Source organism: Suricata suricatta, chromosome 10, assembly GCF_006229205.1.
Source record: "Suricata suricatta isolate VVHF042 chromosome 10, meerkat_22Aug2017_6uvM2_HiC, whole genome shotgun sequence".
Lineage (NCBI taxonomy): Eukaryota > Metazoa > Chordata > Mammalia > Carnivora > Herpestidae > Suricata > Suricata suricatta.
The window spans coordinates 117,647,875-117,673,294 of NC_043709.1; the positions used below are offsets into that span (position 1 = coordinate 117,647,875).

General features: G+C 36.4%; 1 protein-coding gene across 1 annotated transcript in view; it reads left to right on the plus strand.

Moving 5' to 3' along the window:
* MALRD1 (MAM and LDL receptor class A domain containing 1) overlaps positions 1-25,420 on the plus strand; it is a 759,741-nt gene that overhangs the window by 320,504 nt on the left and 413,817 nt on the right. Inside the window, exons 27-28 of the mRNA XM_029955581.1 lie at positions 16,553-16,800; positions 20,611-20,902. Of these exons, the coding sequence (XP_029811441.1) occupies positions 16,553-16,800; positions 20,611-20,902 (540 nt within the window). The remainder of the gene's footprint in view (positions 1-16,552; positions 16,801-20,610; positions 20,903-25,420) is intronic.

A 25,420-nucleotide genomic window follows, 5' to 3' on the forward strand; every position in this document is an offset into this window, starting at 1 on the left:
GCATGTACCTGATGGCCTTTATTATAGCTTCTTAGGAAAAATGTCTGTTCAGATCCTTTGCCTATTTTTAAACTGGGATATTTGGTTTTTGCTATTAAGTTGTAGGACTTCTGTATAGACTGTGGATATTAACCCTTTGTCAGATAATTGGTTTGCAACTATTTTTTCCCATTCTGTAGGTTGTCTTTTAAATTTGTTGGTGGTTTTGTTCCATGTACAGAAGCTTTTATATTTGATGTGGTCCCACTATTTTTTTAAATTTATTTGTTTGTTTGCACTTTTGGTGTCATATCCAAAAACTGATTACCAAAACTCATGCCAAGTAGCTTTATTTGTATGTTTTCTTTTAAGAATATCTTGGATTCAGATCTTACAATAAGTCCTTAATCCATTTTGAGTTAATTTGTGTGACTGGTGTAAAATATGGGTCCAATTCATTCTTTTATATGTGAATATTCAGTTGCCCCAATTGTCTCTTCACTTATTGAAGAGACAATTCATTATTGTATATTCTTGGCCCCCTCGTCAAAAATTAATTAATCCTATGTGTTTGCGTTTATTTTTGGGGGCTCAATTCTAATCCATTGGCCTACTTGTCTGTTTTTTTCCTAGTCTGATAAAGGTGTTTATTTAATATCTTCTTGCTTCTTAGTGTAGGTATTATGGGCCTCACTCTGATACTTGCTTTTTGTGCATCTCACAAGTTCTGGTACATTGTGTTTCAATTTTTGTTTGTCTTAAGAAACTTTATCTCCCTTTTAATTTGCTGTCTGAATTATTGCTTATTCAAGGGAGAGTTAATTTCTATGTGTTCATGAATTTTCTAGTTTTTCTCTTGTTCTTAATTTCCAATTTCATGCTATTCTAGTCAAAAAAATACACTGCAGTCTTCTTGAATTCACTAAGATTTGTTTTGTGGTTTATCTTAGAAAGTGTTTTATGTGCACTTGAAATAACTGTAGTTTACTGTTGTATAGTACATGTTATATATGTTTGTTAGGTCCATTTGGTATGTAGTATTGTTCAAGTCCACTGTTTCCTTATTGATTCTCTCTCTAGATTATTGATTTTTAAGAGCTGGTATTGAAGTGGCTGTGTATTATTGTATTACTGTTTATTTTTCCTTTTAGCTCTGTAACTGTTTTACATATTTACGTGCTGCAATTTCAGACCCGTAAATATTTGCAGTGTGATATCTTCTTGGTGTATTTAACCCTTTATAATTGCATAATTATCTTTTCTTTTTTTGTACCAGTTTTAGTTTAAAATCTATTTTGACTGATAGAAGTGTAGCTACCCTTGCTTTATTATTAAATTTATTATTATTATTATTATCATTTACTTGAAACATCTTTTTTCCATCACTTTAATCTCAGTCTATGTGTTTTTAAGACTAAAATGAATCTTTCAGGCAGGATATTGTTAGATTTTTTTTTTAATCCATTCAGCCTTTCTAAGTCTTTAAATTGGAGGATGTAGTCCATTTACATTACTCTAGGTTAGTACTTACTATTGACATTTTGCTCATTGTTTTCTGTGTATTTTGTAGATCCACTGTTCTTTCTTATCCTGTCTCTTTTGTGTTTTAATGTCTTTTGATATCAGTATGCTTTGACATCTTTTTGTGTTCTCTTGTGTTTTTACCACTGAATTTCCTTTGTGGTTACCATGAGGTCAAAATAAAATTTCTTAAACTTTAGCACCTTTTTTTAAGCTAACACAACTTAACTTTTTATAATTAGTAAATTTTACACTTTTGCTTTCACCTCCCCTTAATTTTTTAAAAATGTTTATATATTTTTGAGAGAGATAGAATGAGCAGGAGAGGGGCAGAGAGAGAAGGAAAGAGGGAGTCCAGGGCAGAGCCCAACACAGAGCTCAACCCACAAACTGAAATGTTAACATTTCTGACTGGCTAAAAAACATGGTACCACAATTTGATAAATATTTTTCCAACCTCTTACTTTCAAACTATCACTGACTTTATATTTGAAATGGTTCTGGGGATGTCTTAGTGGCTCAGTCATTTAAGCATTTGACTCTTGATTTTGTCTCAGGCATGATTTCATGGTTCTTGGGATTGAATCCTACACTAGGCTCTGTGCTGGCAATGGAGAGCCTGCTTGGGATTTGTCTCTCGTCTCTCAGTCCCTCTCCTCCCCGCTCTCTCTCAGAAATTTATTCTGAGATTAAATAAAATTAGTTAAGTTTTATTTTTTGATAAATAAAAAAATTTTTAAAGTTAAATAAAATTTTTCTGTTAAAATAGTAAATATAATATATACAGAGTATCTAAATTGATACAGGAGTTTTAAAAATTACAAATGATAAAAGGAAAGTTGTATTATGATAAAGCAGCCAGTTATATTATATATTATGTCAGAAATGTGCATGTATAATAGAACATTAAAATACATGAAATAAAATATGGTAGAATTAGAATAAAAATAGCAATATTCACAATTATAGTCATATCACAGTCATAATCTCTGTCTTATAACTAGATAAAATATTCAGTGTGTAAACAAGAATACCACAGATATAATCATGGGTCCTTCTCTGCACATTATGGAGGCAGGATACTGATATGTCCCAATATTCTTTTTTTTTTTAAGTTTTTATTTATTTATTTATTCATTTATTTATTAATTTATTTAATAGTTTATTGTCAAATTGGTTTCCTTATAACACCCAGGGATCTTCCCCACAAGTGCCCTCCTCCATTACCACCACCTCCCTTCCCCCACCCCTTCCCTTTTCAATTCTCCATTCATTTTCAGTATTCAATAGTCTCTCGGGTTTTGCATCCCTCTGTCTCCCCAACTCTCTTTCCCTCTTCCCCTCCCCATGGGTCTCCGTTAGGTTTCTCCTGTTAGACCTATGAGTGAAACATATGGTATCTGTCCTTCTCCGTCTGATTTGTTTCGCTTAGCATGACACCACCAAGGTTTTACCATAAAGAATTATTGAATTATCAGTGCCTTTCCTGCATCTACATGAAGGCATCATATGATTTTTTCCCTTTTGTGTTGAAGTGATGATTTACATTATTTGATTTTTGAGCATTAGGTCAAGCACATTTCCTGATAAAATGTATTGTTGAAGATTTGGCACCTATGTTCCTGGGTGATATTGGTCTCTGAATTCCTGTCCTAGCCGTTGGTGGTCTGGCTTTCAGGTATTGGCATTCTACTGACTTCGTCAAGAGAGTTGCGAAGAATTCTCTTTTCCTGATGTCCTTTGAGAGTTTGTGTTAGTTGGTATGATTTCACCCTTAAACGCTTAATAGATTTTACCCATAAATCCACCTGAAATTAAAGTTTGGTTTGGGGGAAAAAGTTATATTTTGAATTCAATTTTGGCAATAGAGTGTCATTTAGATTTGTTTCATTTTTAAGGGTTTTTTTACAGGTATTTTCTGATTTCTTCCAAGTTGTTGATATTTTAGAATAAATTTATTATTCACCACAGTTAGTCCTTTCTATTATTTAAATATCAATAGGGTTTCTGGTGCTGTGCTGCCCTTACAACTTTTCTATAAGTATGAATTTATTTAATAATAAAAATTTATAAGAAATGAAGTAATACTAAGAAACTAAAAAAAAGAAAAATATGCATGAGAAAGAAGTAATAGTTTAGGAAACAAAAACAATTCAAATCATAAATACAAAAATATGTTATTTCTTAAAGTAGACAAAAGATAAAACACCAAATTTTAGTTTTAAAAAAGGAGGAAAAACATTTAAATAAATGTAGCCTTGTAAAAGGGAAATTAGTAACTGTAAAAAGACCAATAACTCTTTGTAAATTTGAAAATGTCACTGAAATAGTTAATTTTCTATGAGAAAATGACCAAAATTAAGTAATGAAGCAGAAAACCTGAATAGACCATTAACTATCAAATAAAGTTATCAACAAATGTCCTTCAATTTTGTCTTTCAAGATAGATACTACTGAGTTCTATCACATTTTAATGAACTGATAATGACCAAATAAGCTATTCTAACCATATAAAATGACTAAATTTATTTTATGAAGCTAATATATCACTGATAATGAAGCCTTCAAAAATTAGAAAAGTAAGAAAACTATAGTTCAAACTGCCTGTGAATATAAATGTAGAAGAACTTAAAATGCTAGCAAATCAAATTCAGCATCAGAATCCTTATATCATACTCTTTGAGGTGAAGATCTTACCCCTATTTAAAGGAAGTAACAGGGACGCCTGGGTGGCTCAGTCGGTTGAGCCTCCGACTTCGGCTCAGGTCAGATCTCACATTTGTGGGTTCGAGCCCCGCATCAGGCTCTGTGCAGACAGCTAGCTCAGAGCCTGCAGCCTGCTTCCGGTTCTGTGTCTCCTGCTGTCTGCCCCGCCCCCTCTCATGCTCTGTCTCTCTCTGTATCAAAAGTAAATAAAACATTTTTAAAAATTAAAAGAAAATAAGGTAAGTAACATACTATTCATGTAACCAGATAAAACACTAAAAATATCATAACTGATAGTTGCTGAAAATACTTATTTAAATTTAACACCATTTATATAGAATGAGAAAAGTTTAACATCTTACAGATGATTAAATGTGAAGAAAGCAATGGAAGTACTCTCATTCAAACCAAGGTCAGATCAAGAGTATTTAGTATTGATATTATTACTTAATACTCTTGTTCTGATTCTAATCACTACATAAGGCATAAAATATAGTAACACTAAATTGTAATTGTTTTATGAAGATATGATGATATATCTCAAAAGTCCAGGAGAGTAACATAAAAATATAGAAACATCCCAGCTCTGTATAGTGCCTCCCCCAAACTCATGTCCACCAAGAACCTGTGTACATGACCTTAGTTGGAAGCAGGACCTTTGCAGATGTATGGACTTAAAATGAGCTCATATTAGACTAAAATAAGCCCTACCCCCATGACTAGCATTCTTTTAAGAGGAAGGAAATTGGGACAGCGACACCAGAGGGGAGATGGTGTGGGAACACCCAGGGAAGAATGCCATGGGAAGGGAGGGATGTATGTACAAGGCCAGCTGAGGGATGCTCAGGTTGCTGGTAAGCGGGAGAAATACAGGCAGACCGGGAAGGGCCATCAGGGAGATGGGGGTACTGTGGACACACTGATTTCAGGCTTCTTGCCTTAGCAACTTGGAGGGAATAAATCTTGGTTGTTTAAGGTGTCCTTTTTGTTTTACTTTATTATGGGAGTGCTAAGAAACTAATGCAATCTCCAAAGTCACACAGCCAAGAAAGTACCCCATTTAGACCTGGAAACTTATTTCTCAAATTATAAACCTTGTTCTGGGCATCACCATTGTAGTAATCCATATGATATTCTTGGTTCTACTAAACAAATAAGTAAAAAAAATACATAGCTTCCTTAGATAAGTTGAAAATATTTTTTTTGTTATATAAAGTAATAGTTTCCATACGGTGGGAATTCTCAGAGTTAGTGTGTTAATAATACACTAGTGTGTATTTAAATCTCCCAAAGAAGGATATAATTTATAGGATTCATCATACTTATTTGACGGCAGAACCCTCTTCCTTCGGATGGCAAATTGGCTTCCACAGGGCATTTCATACTTAAATGTTTATTCATTTATTTATTTTGAGAGAGAGATAAAGAGAGAGAAGCAGAGGGGCAGAGAGAGAGAGAGAGAGAGAGAGAGAGAATTTGAAGCAGGCTCTGTGCTGTCAGTGCAGTCTGCTATGGGGCTCAAACTTACAAACTGAACCATGAGATCATGACCTGAGTGGAAGTCTGATGCTTAACTCACTGAGCCACCCAGGTGCCCCAGGACATTCATATTTAGATGAACGGAGTTAAAAGAATTGATAAACTATGCCATGCTACCTCGAGAAAAATCAAGCCAAAATGGATGACTGCCCTCTTTTCATAACTGCCTACCTATAGGCAAAGAGATCTCTTCGAGAATTTCCTCATAGACACATAAATTTTCTTATCCCATAGTAGTTGGAGGGAGGGAGGGAGAGAGAGAGCGAGAGAGAGTGAGAGAGAGAGTCTGTGTGTGTGTGAAGCCTAGTAGTGGTATAGGGTTCCATCATGTCATTATTCAGCAATAGCTCTGCTATTTACAGTGTGGTACTTTGCTTAGTATCATACTCTGAACTTCAACTTTCTCATCAACCAAAATAAGAATGATGACTATTATATTGAAATGTCGTGGGACTTAAATAAAATAAATAAGGCGAATGCTTGGAACTGGAGACACATGCTCAATGCACTGTAGCCCCCTGCCCCCCACCTTCCAGGTCAGTGTTTTCAGCTTCCTAAATGTGCTTTATTTATAGCATATGCTCAATAAATTTATATTAAATGAATAATTGAAAAGAACAGTGAGATCTTAATTTTAGGAATTTGATGGTTGAGTCTTAATACGAATTAAATTAGGTTATGGTCTTTCAAAATTATGAGTTTTTTTTAAATGAAACTGATATTTCATGCTCCTGAAGATAGTGATCAATGGAAAAATTATAGCATTTAGAAAGGTAGAAACTGGTTTGATGGATGACACAGCTGTAGACAAAGGTGTTCATTTTCTTCCTGATGGCACACCTGTCTGGCACTGGCATTAATTGCTCCATGAAACGACAGGAATTGGCATCTGGACAGAAGACTGTTTGCTGCTTTTCTCATCTGGCACCCACGGGAAGCTACGGAATAAGAAATCTTACCACAGTGATGTGAAGTCCGAACAGCTCATGCCAGCTTATTGTATTGTCCCCACTGATATGTTAGAATCAAACTTTCCAAGGAAATGTACCTTCAAAACTGTAGCAAATTTCACAAGAAATACAAAATTTAAATTATGGAGATTCATATAGCAGATTTGTAGGATTTTTTAAAACAACAAATGTGTTTTTTGGCCACACTCATCATTTTTTATACAAGTGACTTTTCTAGATGTTGGTCTTTATAACAATCTTGCCTTCATGTGCTGCTAAATTTTCCACTACAAGGTCAACTGTATTAGTTACTACATTTCATAATGTGTAACTAAGATAACTGTTCAGATTCTAAACATGATGATGAAGGTTTTTACATCCCAGACGTCTGAAATATATATAGGATAACTTTAGTATTCTGAACTCTCAGACTGTAAGTGTGCAGTCTATTCTTGGGAAGAGTAAATTTCAGAAATGTTTCAAATGTAATTTTACCTTATTTCATTTTTAAGTAGTTTATTGTAAAATTAGTTTCCATACAACACCCAGTGCTCTTCCCCACAAGTGCTCTCCTCCATCACCACCACCTCTTTTCCCCGCTCCTCCTTCCCCTTCAACACTCAGTTCATTTTCAGCATTCAATAGTCATAGTCTCTCAAGTTTTGCATCCCTCTCTCTCCCCAACTCTCTTTCCCTCTTCCCTGTGGTCCTCATTAGGTTTCTCCTGTTAGACCTATGAGTTCAAACATATAATATCTATCCTTCTCCATCTGACTTATTTCATTTAGCATGACACCGTCAAGGTCCATCCACTTCCCTACAAATGGCCAGATTTCATTCTTTCTCATTGCCATGTAGTACTCCATTATATATATGTATATACCACATCTTCTTGATCCACTCATCAGGTGATGGACATTTAGGCTCTTTCCATGTTTTGGCTATTGTTCACAGTGCTGTGATGAACATTGGGGTACATGTGCTCCTATGCATCAGCATTTCTGTATCCCTTGGGTAAATCCCAAGCAGTGCTATTGCTGAGTCATAAGGGAGTTCTATGGATAGTTTTTTGAGGAACCTCCACATGGTTTTCCAGAGCGGCTGCACCAGTTTACATTCCCACCAACAGTGTAGGAAGGTGCCCATCCCTCCACACCCTTGCCAGCATCTATAGTCTCTTGATTTGTTCATTTTAGCCACTCTGACTGGTGTGAGGTGGTATCTCTGTGTGGTTTTGATTTGTGTTTCCCTGATGGTGCGTGATGTTGAGCATCGTTTCATGGGCCTGTGGGCCATCTGGATGTCCTCTTTGGAGAAGTGTCTGTTCATGTCTTCTGCCCATTTCTTCACTGGGTTATTTGTTTTTTGGGTGTGAAGTTTGGTGAGTTCCTTGTAGATTTTGGATACTAGCCCTTTATCTGATATGTCATTTGCAACTATCTTTTCCCATTCTGTGAGTTGCTTATGAGTTTTCTTGATTGTTTCCTTTGCAGTTCAGAAGCTTTTTATCTTGATGAGGTCCCAACAGTTAGTTTTGCTTTCATTTCCCTTGCCTTTGGGGATGTGTCAAGTAGGAAATTGCTGCGGTTGAGGTCAAGGAGGTTGTTTCCTACTTTCTCCTTGAGGATTTTGATGGTTTCCTGTCTCACATTCAGGTCCTTCAGCCATTTTGAGTTGATTTTTGTGTATGGTGTAAGAAAGTGGTCTAGTTTCATTCTTCTGCATGCTGCTGTCCAGTTCTCCCAGCACCACCTGCTAAAGAGGCAGTCTTTTTTCCATCAGATACTTTTTCCTGCTTTGTTAAAGATTAATTGGCCATACATGTGTGGGCCCAGTTTGGGGTTCTCTATTCTATTCCATTGGTCCATGTGTCTGTTTTTGTGCCAATACCATACTGTCTTGATGACAGCTTTGTAGTAGAGGCTAAAGTCTGGGATTGTGATGCCTCCCGTTTTGGTTTTCTTCTTCAATATAACTTTGGCTATTCGGGGTCTTTTGTGGTTCCACACGAATTTGAGGATAGTTTGTTCTAGCTTTGAGAAGAATGTTGGTGCAATTTTGATGGGGATTGCATTGAATGTTAGATTGTTTTGGGTAGTAATGACATTTTTACAATGTTTATTCTTCCCATCCATGAACAGGGAATGTTTTTACATTTCTTGGTGTCTTCTTCGATCTCTTTCATAAGTTTTCTATAGTTTTCATCATATAGGTCTTTGACATCCTTGGTTAGGTTTACTCCTAGGTATTTTATGGTTTTTCATGCAATCGTGAATGGGATCAATTTCTTGATTTCTCTTTCTGCTGCTTCATTTATTTCATTTTTAAAAGTTTATTTATTTATTTTGAGAGGGATAGAGGCAGAGCAAGATGGGGAGGGGCAGAGAGAGGAGAGACAGAGAATCCCAAGTACATTCTGTACCATCAGCACAGAGTCTGACATGGGGCTTTAACCCACAAAACCATGAAATTATGATGTGATTCGCTCAATAGATTGAGCTCCCCAGGTGCCCCTCAAATGTAATTTTAAAATTAAATCAGCAATCGGGTTGTAAATGCCATCTTGTTCATTTGGTTACAGAATTATGGTAGAAAATTCTGTATCCTTGAAATATTAGAAATCAGTGTAGGCTGGCTACTAAACCGTTTTAAAAATCATGTTAGTCTTGATGCCTTCTTAAGTTTATTTAACTATTTCAAAAACTGAAAATGATTATTTTAGGCCAGTCTTCATTGTTGGGTAAGTGTTTTTTTTTTTTTTCCTGGAAGTTGTGATAAAGTTAACTTTTTAAAAATATATATATACTATTTAGAGAGAGAGAGAGACCGAGAGACAGAGACAGAGTACAAGTGGAGGAGGGGCAGAGACAGAGAGGGACATAGAATCTAAAGCAGGCTTAGAGCTACCAGCACAGAACTTGACATAGGGTTTGAACTCCTGAACTATGAGATCATGACCTGAGTTGAAGTCAGATGCTCAACCAACTGAGCCACCCATGTGTCCAAAGTTAACTTTCATCATAGTGGTCTTTAAACTCCAAAATGGTATTGAAATAATGATAACATCCATATGTTTAAACATTTTCCACCTTATTAGTTACAAATAACATAGAAGTTATTTTGTGTATTTAAGTTTTTCTGACCTATGCTAACTATAAGAATGAATCCATAAAGAAAGACATGAGTTTGATGCCTAGCATACTTTGAAATTCTTTAAGAGTTTTATGTAATAGAATAGTGTAGGGGGTGCCTGGGTGGCTCAGTCAGCTAAGCATCTGACTCTTGATTTTGGCTCACATTCTGATCTCAGGGCCTGTAAATCAAGCCCAGGGTTCACTCTCTGTCTCCTTCTGGCTTTCTGCCTCTCTCCCACTTGTGTGCATGAACTCTCTAAATAAAAAAAATCAAAGAAAAGAAAAAGAATGTGTAGAGTCTTTGCCCCAGAATTGCTGTGACTTCAGCTGGGATGCGCACCGGCCTTCCTTTGGTCTGTGCCTTTAGGAGTGCAGGTCCTTGAGAGCTTTGTTGCCAGAATCATTCCTACTCTCATTTACATTAAGTTTCCTGAGATTTTTTTGAGTATTGGTCAAACAAGCTTTCCTTTTTAAAATTTTATTTTTTGACGCTTATTTATTTTTGAGGGACAGAGGGAAAGAGAGGAAGGAAGACACAGAATCCGAAGCAGGCTCCAGGCTCTGAGCTGTCAGCACAGAGCCCGATGCAGGACTCAAACCCTAAGATCATGACCTGATGACCTGAGCTCAAGTTGGATGCTTAACTGACTGAGCCACCCAGATGCCCCAAATAAGTCTTCTTAGAGAGCTAAATCTTTATATAAATCCTTATTGACATGTTGCAAGTTAGGTTCTTTTAAACATTTTTAGTTTTTCATCACTCATGGGCTGTATGCTGTATCATGCATATGTATTTAAAAATAAAGAATATGAAAAGTATCCTAAATACAATTTTATAATTTATGAGCTCTTAGTAACATAATGCTCATGTTTAGAACATCTTCACTTACGTTATTAACTTTATGATTTGCCAGTAAAATTATAGGAAGATGTTTTTGTAATTCCTACTGTCCTGTTTGTTATATGACAAGCTGGAAGTCACAACTCAATTCTAAGAAGGCAAAGACTGAACAGACCAAAAGATTAGTAGCTCTTATTGAATCCATAAGAGGAGAGGACACAGAGCAACTTGCTGTCCCAAGATCGGAGAGAGGCAAGTGAACCCAGGGAGTCACATATTACCACAGCTGAGACTCAGAGCTGAGAATCCACTAAAGGAACCAGCACCTGGTAGGAGAAGCTGAATTGATGTTGATGAAGTACTAGAGTGGCCGTGTGGACAAGCCTGAGTGAAAACCTTCAGGAAACCCCCCTATAGGGATACCCTATAATATCCTGAGATTGGTATTTATAATATTTATAATATTGTGTATAAATATAATATGGTAAGGAGTTTGACCAAGTTCCTAATAAATATAGCAGGAAAATCTTTTCCTGCTTCCAACAGGAGGAGGGGAAAATACCATTTTGAAATATCACAGAAAGGGGTGCTTGGGTGGTTGGTTGAGCATCCGACTCTTGATTTCAGTTCAGGTCATGGTCTCATGGTTCGTGGGATTGAGCCCCTTGTCAGGCTCTGCACTGAGCTTGGAGTATGCTTAATATTCTGTCTCTCCCTCTGCTTCTCTCTTCTACTCATGTGTGTTCTCTCTCTCTCTCTCTCTCTCTCTCTCTCTCTCTAACAAAGAATAAATAAATACCACAGAAAACTCTGTTTTTCCTAACAAGGTCTTCCATCAGCTAATGAAAGGCTAAACTGCCAGGGTATTATCAGAGCCTAACTGAGCTTATGGAAGGAAAATTTCCAGTGCTAACCCTTTCCAGTTAAACTGTTTCACATAAGGGGGGAGAAAAAAAACCTGAGGAAACACTGTGAAGTTCACAGTCTAGAGGTACACGTTCATTAAAAGACAGAATAACAGAACCATAGAATACCTCCCCTTTCCCCACATTAAAGACCTATTAAATCAGTTCCTTTTACCCAATATATCATGTTCAGTTATTAAGAAAATATCTCCAGCCATACTGAAAGGCAAAACAAACAAACAGCAAGAACAGCAACAAAAAACAAAACAAAAAACCCACCAAAACAAAACAAAGCCCCATAATTTGAAGAGACAGATAAAGCATCAGAGACATGTCAAGGGTGTTGGAATTATCAGACCAGGAATTTAAAACTATATGCTAAATCCCCTAGTGGATAAAAGAACATGCAAAAAAAGATGGGCAAGGCAAATAGAGAGATGGAGATCCTAAGAAAGAATCAGAAAGAAATCCTAGCAATAAAAAACACCCACATCATACATAAATATAAATTAAAAATGGATGAAAGACCTACATTTGAGACAGGAAACCATCAAAATCCTACAGGAGAAAATAGGCATCAACCTTTTTGACCTTGGCCATAGCTACTTCTTACTTGACATGTCTCTGAAGGTAAGGGAAATAAAAGCAAAAATGAACTATTGGGACCTCAACAAGACAAGAAGCTTCTGCACTGCAAAGGAAACAGTCAAAAAAACTAAAAGGAAGCCAACAGAATGAAAGAATACATTTGCAAGTAACATATCGGATAAAGGGTTAGTATCCAAAATCTAAAGAACTTACCAAACTCAACACCTGAAAAACAATCCAGTGAAGAAATGGGTAGAAGACATGAATAGACACTTTTCTGAAGAAGACATCCAGATGGCCAACAGACACATGAAAAGATGCTCCACATCACCCATCATCAGGGAAATACAAATAAAAACCAGGATGAGATACCCCCTTACACCTGTCAGAATGGCTAAAGTTAACAACTAAGGAAACGACACTGTTGGTGAGGATTTGGAAAAAGGTGAACTCTATTCCACTGTTGGGAATGCAAACTCGTGCAGCCACTCTGGAAAACAGTATGGAGTTTCCTCATGAAGTTAAAAATATAACGACCCTACTACCCAGTGACTTCACTACTAGGGATTTATCCAAAAGGGTACAAATACTGATTTGAAAGAGCACATGCACCCCAATGTTTATAGCAACACTATCAAGAATAGAGAAATTATGGAAAGAGCCCACAGATCCATTAGCTGATGATGAATGGATTAAGATGTGGTAAAAATATACAATGGAATATTACTCAGCAGAATGAAATCTTTCCATTTGAAACAACATAGATGGGACTAGAGGGTATTATGCTAAGTGAAATAAGTCAGGAAGATAAATATATGATTGTACTCATGTGGAATTTAAGAAACAGAACAGATGATCAGAGGGGAAGGGAAGGAAAAATAAGATAAAAAGAGAGGAGGGCAAACCACAAGAGACTTTTAAATACAGAGAACAAACTGAGGGTTGCTGGGGATGGAGGAACTGGGTGATGGGCATTAAGGAGGGCACTTGTTGGGATGAGCACTTGATGGTGTATTTAAGAGGTGAATCACTGGGTCCTACTCCTGAAGCCAAGTTAACTCTATGTTAACTAATTTGAGAATAAAAATAAAATCATGTAATCCAGTAAAAATAAAGATAAAATAAAGGCAAAGAAACCCACTGTGACACAGATGAAGGATGGCTTTGGTGGGCTTATTAGTAACCTGGACACAGTGGAGGAATATCTGAGCTAGAGGCCATCACAATAGAAACTTCAAAAACTGAAAAGCAGAGAGAACAAAGACTGAGAAAACACAACAGAATATCCAAGGACTTTACAACAAAAGGTGTGATGTTTGTAGTGGGAATATCACATGGAGAAGAAAGAAAGGAGCAGAATAAGTATGACTGAGAATTTCCCCCACATTACTGTCGGATGCAAAACCACAGAACCTGAAGCTCAGAAAACATGAAGCTAGATAAACCCCAACCTCCCCCCAAAACAAAACACAGCACCCCCTAGGTATATTATTTTCAAGTCACAGAAAATCAAGTAAAATCCTGAGAGACGTCTGAAGGATAAGGCACTTTTACCTTCAGATTAACAAAGGTAAGGATTATCCTTGACTTCTTGGAAATTATGCAAGCAAGAAGAAAGTAGAGTGAAATAATTATGATGTTGTGGGGGGGGAGGGAACAACAATAACAACAAACTACCAACCTAGATTTCATACTCTGAAATTTTCCTTTAAAAGTGAAGAGTAAATAAAGATTTTCTCAGACTTACACAGATTGAGGGAATTTTTTTTTGAAGAAAACCTTTACAAAAAAAAGTGTTAAGTTTTTAGAGAATGGAAAAATGATGTAGATTAGAAACTCAGATCTGCATAAGGGAAAGAAAGCTTTGGAGAAGAAGTGAAGGTAAAATAAAAACTTTAAAGTAACCAAGGATAAATAAAAGTATTACATAATAGTAAAGGAGTCATTCCCCAAGGCGTTATGACAGTCTCTAATGGGTATGAACCTGACAATAGAATGTCAAACAACATGAGACAAAAATCTAATGGAATTGCAAGGAGAATCAATGGATTCTCTACTGGAGTTAGAGATTTCCACCCCCATCTATCAGAAATGGATAGATCTAGCAGGCAGAAAATCAATAAGGTCATAGATGAACTCAATAATTCTTGCTATCCTGGAAGTGGAAGAAAACACTTAAGCAAGGTTAGTAATAAATATTTTTAAGAACCTGGGAGATAGTTGGATATTTCATGCAACTTATTTAATTTCTTCAGCTTATAATAAATTCCAATTAATACACTCTGCCTTTTCTGTTGCACAATCTTCTCATCTCTAAAATGAGGATTATGTTTTAAAAACAATTACAATGATTAATAACTTTTGCTTTAGGCAGCATTTCCCAAGCCAAACTGTAATGAATAGAACAAGAAACTTCCTAAATTCTCTACCAGGACCCAAGGAGCAAAGATGAGAAGAGAGAAGATATAAATGAGATTGATCAAACAGGTGTTTGGAGGAAGAAATGTGTGTAATGCTAAAATGCCGCCTTATTGATTTTGAGACTGGGAACCGGATTTGTGGGGAAATAAACTTATAGCCATGGAAAGAGCTGTCTGTAACAAACTAACATAGTGTACACACACACACTGGTAAAGCACATGCCTAAATAGGATCAAAGGTCACTATAAAACTTGTTTCATTATTTATATAACCAAGCTGGCAACAATGGTTTCAAAAGGCAAAAGCATCAGGTTATCCCGTTGTTAGCAAAACTTTGCTCCTTCAATTTTGATAAGTTTTAACTGTTTCATGTAATCAAATACCTGATAAAGACAAAACAGAAACTTTAATTACAAGTTCTTATTAAGAGCAGGGCAGTAATCCAAGAAAACTGTCTGTCTAGCAGAGAGAAAGCCAAATTTCAATTTTATAGCAATGTACTTTAAAAATCTATTTGTTCTGGGGTGCCTGGGTTGGTTTCAGCTCAGGTCATGATCTCAACCTCATGGGGTTGAGCTCCTGTGTTGAATCCCATGTTGGGCCTTGCATTGGGCTCCATGCTGAGTGTGGAGCCTGTTTAGGATTGACTGACTCACTCTCTCTCTCTCTCTCTCTCTCTCTCTCTCTCTCTCTCTCAAAAAATAAAAACACAAAAAATAAAATTCATTTATTTCAATTATTGTCATTTCTAACCTTGGATAAAATTTTCCCAAAGATTCCGCTTCACAAACTTTTCACAAGTCTCAATGCAGATTTTATTGTAAGCCTTCTCTCTTTAAACAACCAGTCTCACTTTAAGACAAAATTACTTTCTTTTCCCTCAACAAAAATGTATTTTCATTGCTTATCCCTTTCTTATTCATCTTACTTTTCAAAATACATAATGCTTCCATTATCCATTTTAACATTTAATTTTTTTTACATTTATTTACTTTTTAGAGAGACAGAGTATGAAGAGGGGAGGAGAAGAGACAGAAAGAGACACAATATGAAGCAGGCTCCAGGCTCTGAGTTAGCTGTCAGCACAGAGCCTGACACAGGGTTCAAACCCACAAACTGTGAGATCATGACCTGAGCTGAAGTCGGGCACTCAACTGACTGAGCCACCCAGGCGCCCCCATTCTAACATTTTAAATACAGTTATCAGAATTTTAACTCTTAGAAACCTCAAAACGCAATAAAAACTAAGTAGTAACCAATTGTGAGGTGTCCTACTCTTGTATCCTTCAAGCCTCTCTGGATAATCAGCTTTTATTCTATATGAATTGATTAGTTGAATTTATGTTGGATCTGGTGCAAATTGCTAGCAAAAATGACTTGAGACAATGGTTTATTTTATCTCAGGACATTTTCATGGGTAATTGTGAAGAATGTGACGGTTGATGGGCACCTGGATGGCTCAGCCAGATAAGCATTCCACTTCCTCTTGGGTCATGATCTCACAGTTTGTAAGTTCAGCCCCACATAGGGGTTTGTGCTGACAGCTCAGAGCCTGAAGCCTGCTTCAGATTCTGTGTCTCCCTCTCTCGCACTCCGTCTCTCTCAAAAATAGATAGACATTTAAAAAAGCAACAAAAAGAACAAGCAGGTTGAAAGATAAAAAGTTTTATAAACTGTTAAATAACTTTTAAAGTCTTTGATAACCTACAACTTTGAAGTTTTGCTGTGTTAAATGATAAATTGGGTTGAATTCATTGGATATGTAGGTCTTTTCCAAATAAGATAAAATGCTGAAACATTAATTACTAAACATAGGTTTAAAATATTCTCCTTTAATGCTAGTGTCAGAATCATATTCTTAGGTGTTGAATATTCCATGATGTGTAAGATCACTAAAGTTTTGCACTGTATGTCCTAAAGTCAGCTAATTCCCTGTTTTTCTCTCTTAAATTGGGAAATGTTTTCCAGGTACCTCCAGTGGGCGCTGTGATTTTGAATTTGACCTTTGTTCCTGGGAGCAGGAGCAGGATGATGATTTTGACTGGAATCTGAAAGCTAGCAGCATCCCTACTGTAGGCACTGAGCCAGCTGCTGATCACACGTTCCGGAACTCTTCTGGGCATTACATCTTTATAAAGAGCTTGTTCCCTCAGCAGCCCATGAGAGCAGCCAGAATTTCAAGCCCAGTCATAAGCAGAAGAAGCAAAAACTGCAAGGTATGGAAAACAAAGCAAAACAACATAAATACTGTAAGTGACTGCTGATAGAGCTAATATAGAAAAACAGAATGGCCAGGACCAGACAAAAGCCGACTATAAATTTATTCAGCCTGAGATACGTATGGGAAGGAAAGAGTGAAGTAAGGAGAAAAGATAGGACTGTTGGAACTCTGGGAAGAATTTATTGTATCAATAATTTCCATAGATATTTGAATTTCAGAAACTGGGAAACTGGTTATTATCTGTCAGTACGGATAGTACGAAAGAAGTAATATCAAGTTGTTTCCACTCAACTAATTTAGTACTCATTGGAAATATGAGAATTTCATCATCAGAAAATTCAATGACAAGAAGTATATAGTTATGTATTTCCAAGAATGAGTATTAGAGATAGTTGGAGTCACTATAAAATGGTTAAAGAAGTTTTAATGGAAAGGGAAAGGCTAAAATTATTCCTAAAAAAGAGAGAAGAGTTTCTGTAGGCAGGAAGAAAAGGTGATTTGGCCACTTTTCTATGGAAACTTAAGGAAATCATTTGTACTGTTGAAAGTATAAATAGGATTGTATGGCTTTTCGTGACAACCAGCCTCATATGACGAGTGTGCATCTGCAGGTCCTTTACTTTTTCTTTATTTATTGATTGTTTTTAATTTCACAAAGGATTTGAGCCAGCTGAGTTAGGAGCTAAACTTAGCTGTACATATATTGTAAACTAAACATTCAGAGATGACTTCTCAAGAATCTTACAAGAGAATGGTACATGAATAAATGTGCCATTTATTGATATGTACAATGAGAAATGGTGATCGCCATAAGATCTGAACACATGTATTCTGACTGATGTGTTCTCTGATGTCTGAACACTGGAAAGAAAATAGATTGCATCCAGAAAGTTGCCAGCTGATCAAAGAATTAGGCTGGGAGACAAGAATATGATTTAATCTTTATTGTCTTCGAATTATAATATTCTTGTGTACCTGACTCCACAACAGAGAGAGCCCTATCCGTTGGAAGGTGTTGTTTTTAGCCTTTGCTCTAAGGCTCCCCAAATGACCTGCCCCCCTTACAGATGCTCTCTCCTGCTTCATGCTGATTAGTCTTCTCCCCTTACCATTGTCATGGTCTTAATATAAGTTAAAGCTTCACTTGAATTGAAGTTTATCTGCCTCATCTTAAGTTGATTTCATAGTTTAACCCTCAGGGGGTATCCTCATTTCTCTTATTTCTTCAGTTTCATTTGATAGAATTTTCTGCAAGACAATGACACTATCAGATCAGAGTTTTAGAGAACTCAGTCTCGAGCAGATATAACAAATCATACAGAATAACATTAAACTTTAATTAGTTTGGTCAAAGAAAAGGAGTTTTGATCAAATATATTTCTCTTGTGTTTTTGCTATTTTCCAAATTACTTGATACTTTCTCAATAAAACCAGCCCAAACACACCAGATTTTATATGTCAAGTCTATATCTATAAATCTCTCTGTCTACATTCATAGATACTCTGAAATTTGCAAATGTTTTTTAGTCTTAGAAAACTAATTAAAAATTAAGTATAAAAACATATAGAATTCCAGCTTGACTTCTTGACTTTTCTATTTAGACTTTCTCTGAAAATTCTTGAAAAGATTTGTTTTTCATACTGCAGCAAATAAGGATTTCATCCATCTCTATCTTTCCCTGGTCCTGGAACTGTAGTCCCCACTCTTTTAAACATCTGGGTGAGAATAATCAAATATGCCTAGAAGAAATGTCAAAAAATTAATGATGAATGGTTCACTTTATGAATATTTATGATATAGATTGAATACAAAGAAGTGAGGAAAGGTCATGCTGGGAATGATTGTGTCTCTCATATAAAAAAAATGTATATCAGGTAAGCAGAGTGACCTCCCAGATTTTCATGAAAATCCATTCTGTCACTTGACCTTATAGAATACCTTCAAGCAGAAGAAAAATCAAATTGAAGATTTATTTTCCTTTTGAGGGATAGGTAGTGGGAGAGATGAGAGAGATTGAAGAATGAAGAGATAGGGACCTTTGAGTAACTGAAATTTCCAGTGAAAGAGCCTCTTCAGAAAAATTCAGTGCTTAGCAGAGTTTTATTCCCTCACAGTGCCCTGCAATTAGGCGATGTTGTTGTCAAGTGTTTTCTACAGAAATGGAGGCATTTTTATGCTTGTTTGCATGTTAACCAAATGGGATCCTTCAACAAATGTCCTCCAAAAGGTAGAGAGGTATTTATTGTGACATGAAACATAGACCTCAGATTTGTCGTTCAAATCAGACAAAACAAGACAGAGAGCTAGACAGACCATCTCTGTGACTGCAGGGGCTCCAAAGAGCCGTGTGTGATGCCCATCATACCATTTCCTCTGGGGCTGGTTGAATCTGCTCAAGAGGTTGGCCTTGGACCCCTTATGTTTCTTGCTTGAACGAATCATGGAACCCAGACTTCATGGGTCCTCTCCCAGAACACGTCATAATGGTCACAGAGCTCGTGTTGGAAAGGTTTATCAACAGAAGAAACAATTTCGGATCATAGAAGAGTACCATCAGCTAGGAGATCTGAGAAGAGTCACTGCACATGGCTTGCCTATGTTAAATTGATGCCTTTTGAAGTGTGCATTTCATATATTGTTTAATCACATACTTAACCCTTTAAGCACATTCATTTTTTTTTCTTTCTCTGGAATATAACATCTCTGACTACTAGTGTGTTAAAAATGTCTTTGTCCTATGTGGAGATAACTCACCTTTGCTGTGTTCCCTCATTTATACAAATGACAAGACAAAAGCTTAAAAATGCTCTGGGTTCCTATGGTTTCTATTCTGCACTGTTCTTTATCCTAGAATTTCTCCCTGATTTTTCCTCTCAGTATAAGAGTTAGTAAAAATCTGGTGAACTCCACTTTGAAACACTGAAATGTGAATCCTTGAAAATATTTCTGTTGGGGTGCCTGGGTGGCTCAGTTGAGCATCTGAATACGGTTCAGGTCATGATCTCCTGGTTTGTGGGTTGGAGCCCTGCATCGGGCTCTGTGCTGACAGCCAGCTCAGAGCCTGGAGCCTGCTTCAGATTCTGTGTGTCTTTCTCTCTCTGCCCCTCCCCTGTTCACACTCTGTCTCTCTCTGTCTTTCAAAAAGAATTTTTAATGTAAAAAAAAAGTACTAATATTACCCAAAAAAATTCTGTTAATTGGGAGGGGGGAGGAATTGTCCAAGGTTGTTGTCCTAGTTCATGTTCCTCGCATTTCAACTAATTGAGTAGCTGCTGTTCTGGTGGGTTTGTGGTCTATAGTAAAGCCCTAAAGATCTTGTAGAATTAAAAAAATATGCTCCAAGTGCAAGAATGCAGTAGAATGAGCAACAGAATACTCTACTATTTCAAAGAAAATGATTTAAGTTTATGGGACTGTCAATGATCTTCTTTAGTTCCCACTATTGCTTAATCACGAAAAATCTTTAGATGATGCATCAGTTTTTAATGATATGTTATTCCTTTAACAATGACTTTAAGGGCTTATTGAGGAAATATACATTTAGAAGTTAGAGGAGGAATGGGGTGCCTGGGTGACTCAGTCGGTCAAGTGTCTGATTTTGATTCTTACTGCACTATCTCCCATGTACTGTAACTTAGGATTTAAGGCTGGCCTTACTTTGCTCAGTATTAGAGTACTCACAGAACATTAGGATATGCAGATCTAGCATTCCTTTGACTCTGTAAATAAAGGAGAAAGCAATATGATATACTTTAAAGTAAAAAGGAATTGACTAATTATATATAATCCTATTTTTGGTTATAGATCATTTTTCATTATCATATGTATGGAAATGGAATTGGGTCGCTCACCTTGGTCCAGGTATCAGTCTCAAACCAAACAAAGGTTCTACTTAACCTCACCGTAGAGCAAGGCAATTTCTGGCAGCGGAAAGAAATATCACTGTCTGGCGAAGAGGACTTCCAACTCAAATTTGAAGGTAGAGTTGGGGAAGGACACCGTGGTGATATTGCCCTGGATGACATTGTGCTTACAAATGGATGTCTGCCATCCCATTGGCCCATGGAAGAAGAACCAGCAGCACCTCTCCCAACAGGTATGTTTTAAGTAGTGACTGTTTTGGTATTTTTACAGAGAATAAAATGGGAAGGAAGAAAAGAAATAGAAAAGAAATGATATAAATACCTAGTGATTCATTGCTTTCATAAAGAAGAAAATCTTTCTGAATCTAAAAAAAAAAACACAAATCTTTCAAGCTGAGACTCATCATGCTGTCTTCCAGACTTTCTCTAAGTCTCAGTATGTTTACCAGTCTGAGTTCTCTGTTGGTCACCTGCTTCTTGGATCAGTAAAATAAGAAAAGTCTCCTTTGTAGTCTGATTCAGAATTAAATCCTTAACAAATACCAATTTACTCAATAAAATGTAAGAATGTCAGGAGCAGAGTTATTCAGTTTTAACTGGCCATTGCTATGAATGTGCTTTTTACTTCATCCTTTTTAGACCAGTGGACATTGTGATTTGACTGGTTGAGTTTACATATTTAAATAGTTAAGGGGATTGATTATGCCCCTAAACTCTTTTAAACTAAAATACCTTTTGGTAACTTGCCTAAAGAATTACATTAAAATGTTGAGGTGGTACAAGTTCAATATACACATAGAATGATAGTGTTGTAAATAGTAGAAATAACAGCCACCAGTAATCTTATGCTATATTAGAGGGATGGGATGAAAACAGATGTCGTATATATTATTAAAATGACAAGACAGAAAATTTTGTCAATTGATATGACATATTAATATTTAAACCATGAGTTTAGTGTAGAAACCCAAAGTGCCATTCCTTTGGTATATAAATTATATCTCTTATAATTGGTGAAAACAGTAGTGCTTTCAAGAATGAAGGTTAGTTCTGGCTTTTCCCAGGGCAGATGGAATAAGAAACATCGTTTTCTGCCTTGACTTCTCCATTTATGCCGAAGGAAGTATTTTGATTTGGTTAAGAGGACGTTTCTAGATACGTTTCCCAGTTGACAGCTAGTTGAACAGTCTTTGCCTGACCTGTTCGTAGCACTGTGTTGAATTGTATTGAGAAAAACAGATGTTTCAAGGCTGTTTAGGGATAAGTGTCCTTATGTAAATGTAATGCAGAAGCATTTCAGATACTTCAGACTTAATCTACTTCCTTGAGAGAAGCTTTGCTTTCCATTCTGTGTTGCCTTTGAATGGCAGTCTTACCAGCTTGGGTGTGGGTGGGAAAAACCAATCGCCTACCCTCTCAGTAGCGAGGGAGCAAGTTTTATGTTCAATGGCTTCCAACTTTAATGAACCACCACAAAACAGGATGCACGAGGAACAAATCAATCTTGTTGAGAAGGTCAGATTCTTAAATTTGTGAAATGGCAAAAAGTGGTTTAGAAAAACTTTAAAAAGGGAAATTTTGAAATGGCTACAAACTGGTATAAAATATATATCAACCATCAAATGAAGGATACATATTAATAATGATAGAGTTCTTTGTATATCCTTACAATACTTAAGGTACTGCATTAAATTTTTTGAAGAATGGAAAATACAAAGTATCTCTGCATTTAGGATTAACTCAGTATGGTAAGGGGGGCTAAGAGTAATACCTGAAATAACGCCAATGAGGTATGATATAATTAAATACTAAGAAATACATAAAATTTTATGAGGGTACAAAGCAAAGGAAGAAAACACCCAGCTGAGGACATTTATAGGAGTGCAGGAGTTTGGAACCATACCTGGGACTCCTTATCAGAAGGAAAGACTCCTTCAGTTTGCAGGATAAGGGCACCGAGTTGAACATGGTAGACCAAATAATGAACATGGGGAGGAATAAGGGCATGAGACAGGTAAGCGATGGTGTCACACAGGCTGCCAAGGTGGCCTGTGGGGAGGGGGGGAGTGATTTGGCTGAAGCAGGAACCTAGTGTCACTGAGTATCTGAGATAATACTACAAAGGAAACAGAGCTGAGCTGTGACCACATTGAATATTAGTTTGTTTTCAGTTCTTCCCCAAATGAACATACACTGAAAATGTATTGACTGCTAGGGAACAAAAAGAAAGAAGGAAGGAAGAAAAGAAAAGAGAGAGCAAAGAAAACAGTACAAGGTAAAAAGGAAACACAGTACTCATATATGCACCATATAATCGCTGGTAGAAATGGCTGTGGTAGAAAGACTCCAAGAGGGGGAAAAACCCCCCAAAACAAAGGTCTTTATATTATTATAAGCACTCTAAAAATATGAGCTACTTCACTCTTTTCATGACTACCTTACCTGCAATGCCTATACTCAAATATAACAGATGAAAAATATGTGTATGGAATTAATATTCCTATAAACTATTTGAAGTAACTGTGCCTCTAGACACTAAAAGTAATGCCTTTCTCTTGGTAAAAGGGAAAAGCAAAACTTTGCTTAGATTTGAACTGTGGAATGATTCTGACAAACCATGATTTCATCATGAGTTTCACGGACTCTTGGAGTCACCGATGATATTAAAGAAATGCTTTCTCTCTTTGTATAGATTTTGAGGGGTGGAGGAGGGTGATACTCTGAACACATCACTGAAATCATGAATGTCTAATGGAAGTATAAAGAGAGTCAGAAATGGAAGCCACATATGTAATTTTACATTTTATAGACATTGTATTTTTAAAAGTGAAAATGATTTTAATGTTTTTCATTACTTCCATTTGTCAAAATGGAATATAAAACAAATATATTGAGATATTTTACATTCTTGTTTTCATATTAAATCTTTAAATATCATGCACATTTTACATTCACAGCACACCTCAGTTGGGATTAGCTACATTTCAATTGCTCACTTAGGCTAATGGCCACCCTAGTAGACAGTACAGGAGGTGAAGTGAATATTCTAGAGTACTTTCAGATCTGTCCCTGACCACGAGGTTCCATTAGTTTGTGAATTCCCAAGAATTGCAGTTGTATTTTTATTTAAATAGAAGCACAGACATGTAAGTCAAGACCACAGGTGCTATGGTTGAGCATACTAGATACTAATCTGACTCCCTTCTTATTGGCCATGTACTATACAACGTTCCTGAGACTTAGTTTCCTCATCTATAAAGCAGAGAGAATATTACTTATGTCTTAAGCCCTTGAGAATAAAGAGGTCACTGCCTATGGTAATTTGCCTAGTCTCATGTCTGATATAGGGTAGATGCTTATTCAGTAAAGTCACCTCATTTTGTATGATTCTTTATTTTGAGTATCTTTGTCCGTATTTCTGAGGTGGTATAGATAGTTGAGAGTAAGCCTCCATTATTTGCACTGTATTAAGAACATGTTTCTTCCACTGGTTTTGACAAAATCGTTTTTCTTGCAGAGAACACAAACATATAATTTTTTACATTGCATTGTTATCATTCAGTCTTATTTATTGACAACTTCTCTAATTCGATATTTTTGTTATGTCATGAAATGTGTGTGTATGTGTGTATCTTAATGGTTATTAATTGCTCTTTACTGCAAAAACACTTAACTTGGAACTTGCACAGACTGAAGAAGGGTAAATGGTATTATGTCCCATAGACAATGACTACATCCATTAGACTTTTGGAAATGACACTTGTTCACATCCTTTTAATCTACATTCACGTGGGTGGGCTAACAACTTCATCAAGGATAGCTTAAAATAGGGAAGACAAGAGGAGGCAAAACATAAATATTTAGGAAGACACAATTGAACTGAATCTGCTATCAGTGATTCTAATTAGCCAAGTAAGACCCAGGGCTTTATGAGCAAAAGTAATATTAAATTATCATTAAGTCTTTAGAAGTTAAATTTAAGAGCTTATTTTGATGGCTTTTCTGTTAATTGCTAAATGATGATGGGTAAAAATAATTGTTTAATGAATTTTAGTAAGAAAAAGGCAACTAAGATTCCTCTTCCAAATGTCCACATGCACATTTAGTCAATATCATGTTCTCTATTGTTGCCAGATATTTAATAAAAATTCAAAATATAATGAAGGCAGAGACTAGGTGTGTGTGTGTGTGTGTGTGTGTGTGTGTGTGTGTGTGTGTGTGTTTTAAATCCCTACAGTTCCAAATATGAGTTATGCAACAAATATATTTTGGGATATCACATGCTAATCAACTTTTGCTTTAAAAAATGTTTGTAAGGCAATGAGGACTTAAATGGATTAGCTCCTCTTTGAGGTGACTCATTTCCCTGAAGTACTTGGCAGTAGTTTAAAAGGCAGCTACCTACTGATGAGAATGCCGGCCCAGCAGTTCAGGCAGTCCCGAGTTAGGGACTGTGCTTGGATCTAATTTAGTGAACCCTGTACATAATACTTAGTGCAAAGTGTGTGTCTGAGGTTTAAAGACATGAACTTGGATCTTTTCAAGGCCAACTATATGTTTGATGTCACCCAGTCTACTTAAATTCTCTGATTCTTACCTTTCTTGTCTAAAAAGAGATACCACCTCATGCCAGTCAGAGTGGCTAAAATGAACAAATCAAGAGACTATAGATGCTGGCGAGGGTGTGGAGAGATGGGCACCCTCCTACACTGTTGGTGGGAATGTAAACTGGTGCAGCAGCTCTGGAAAAC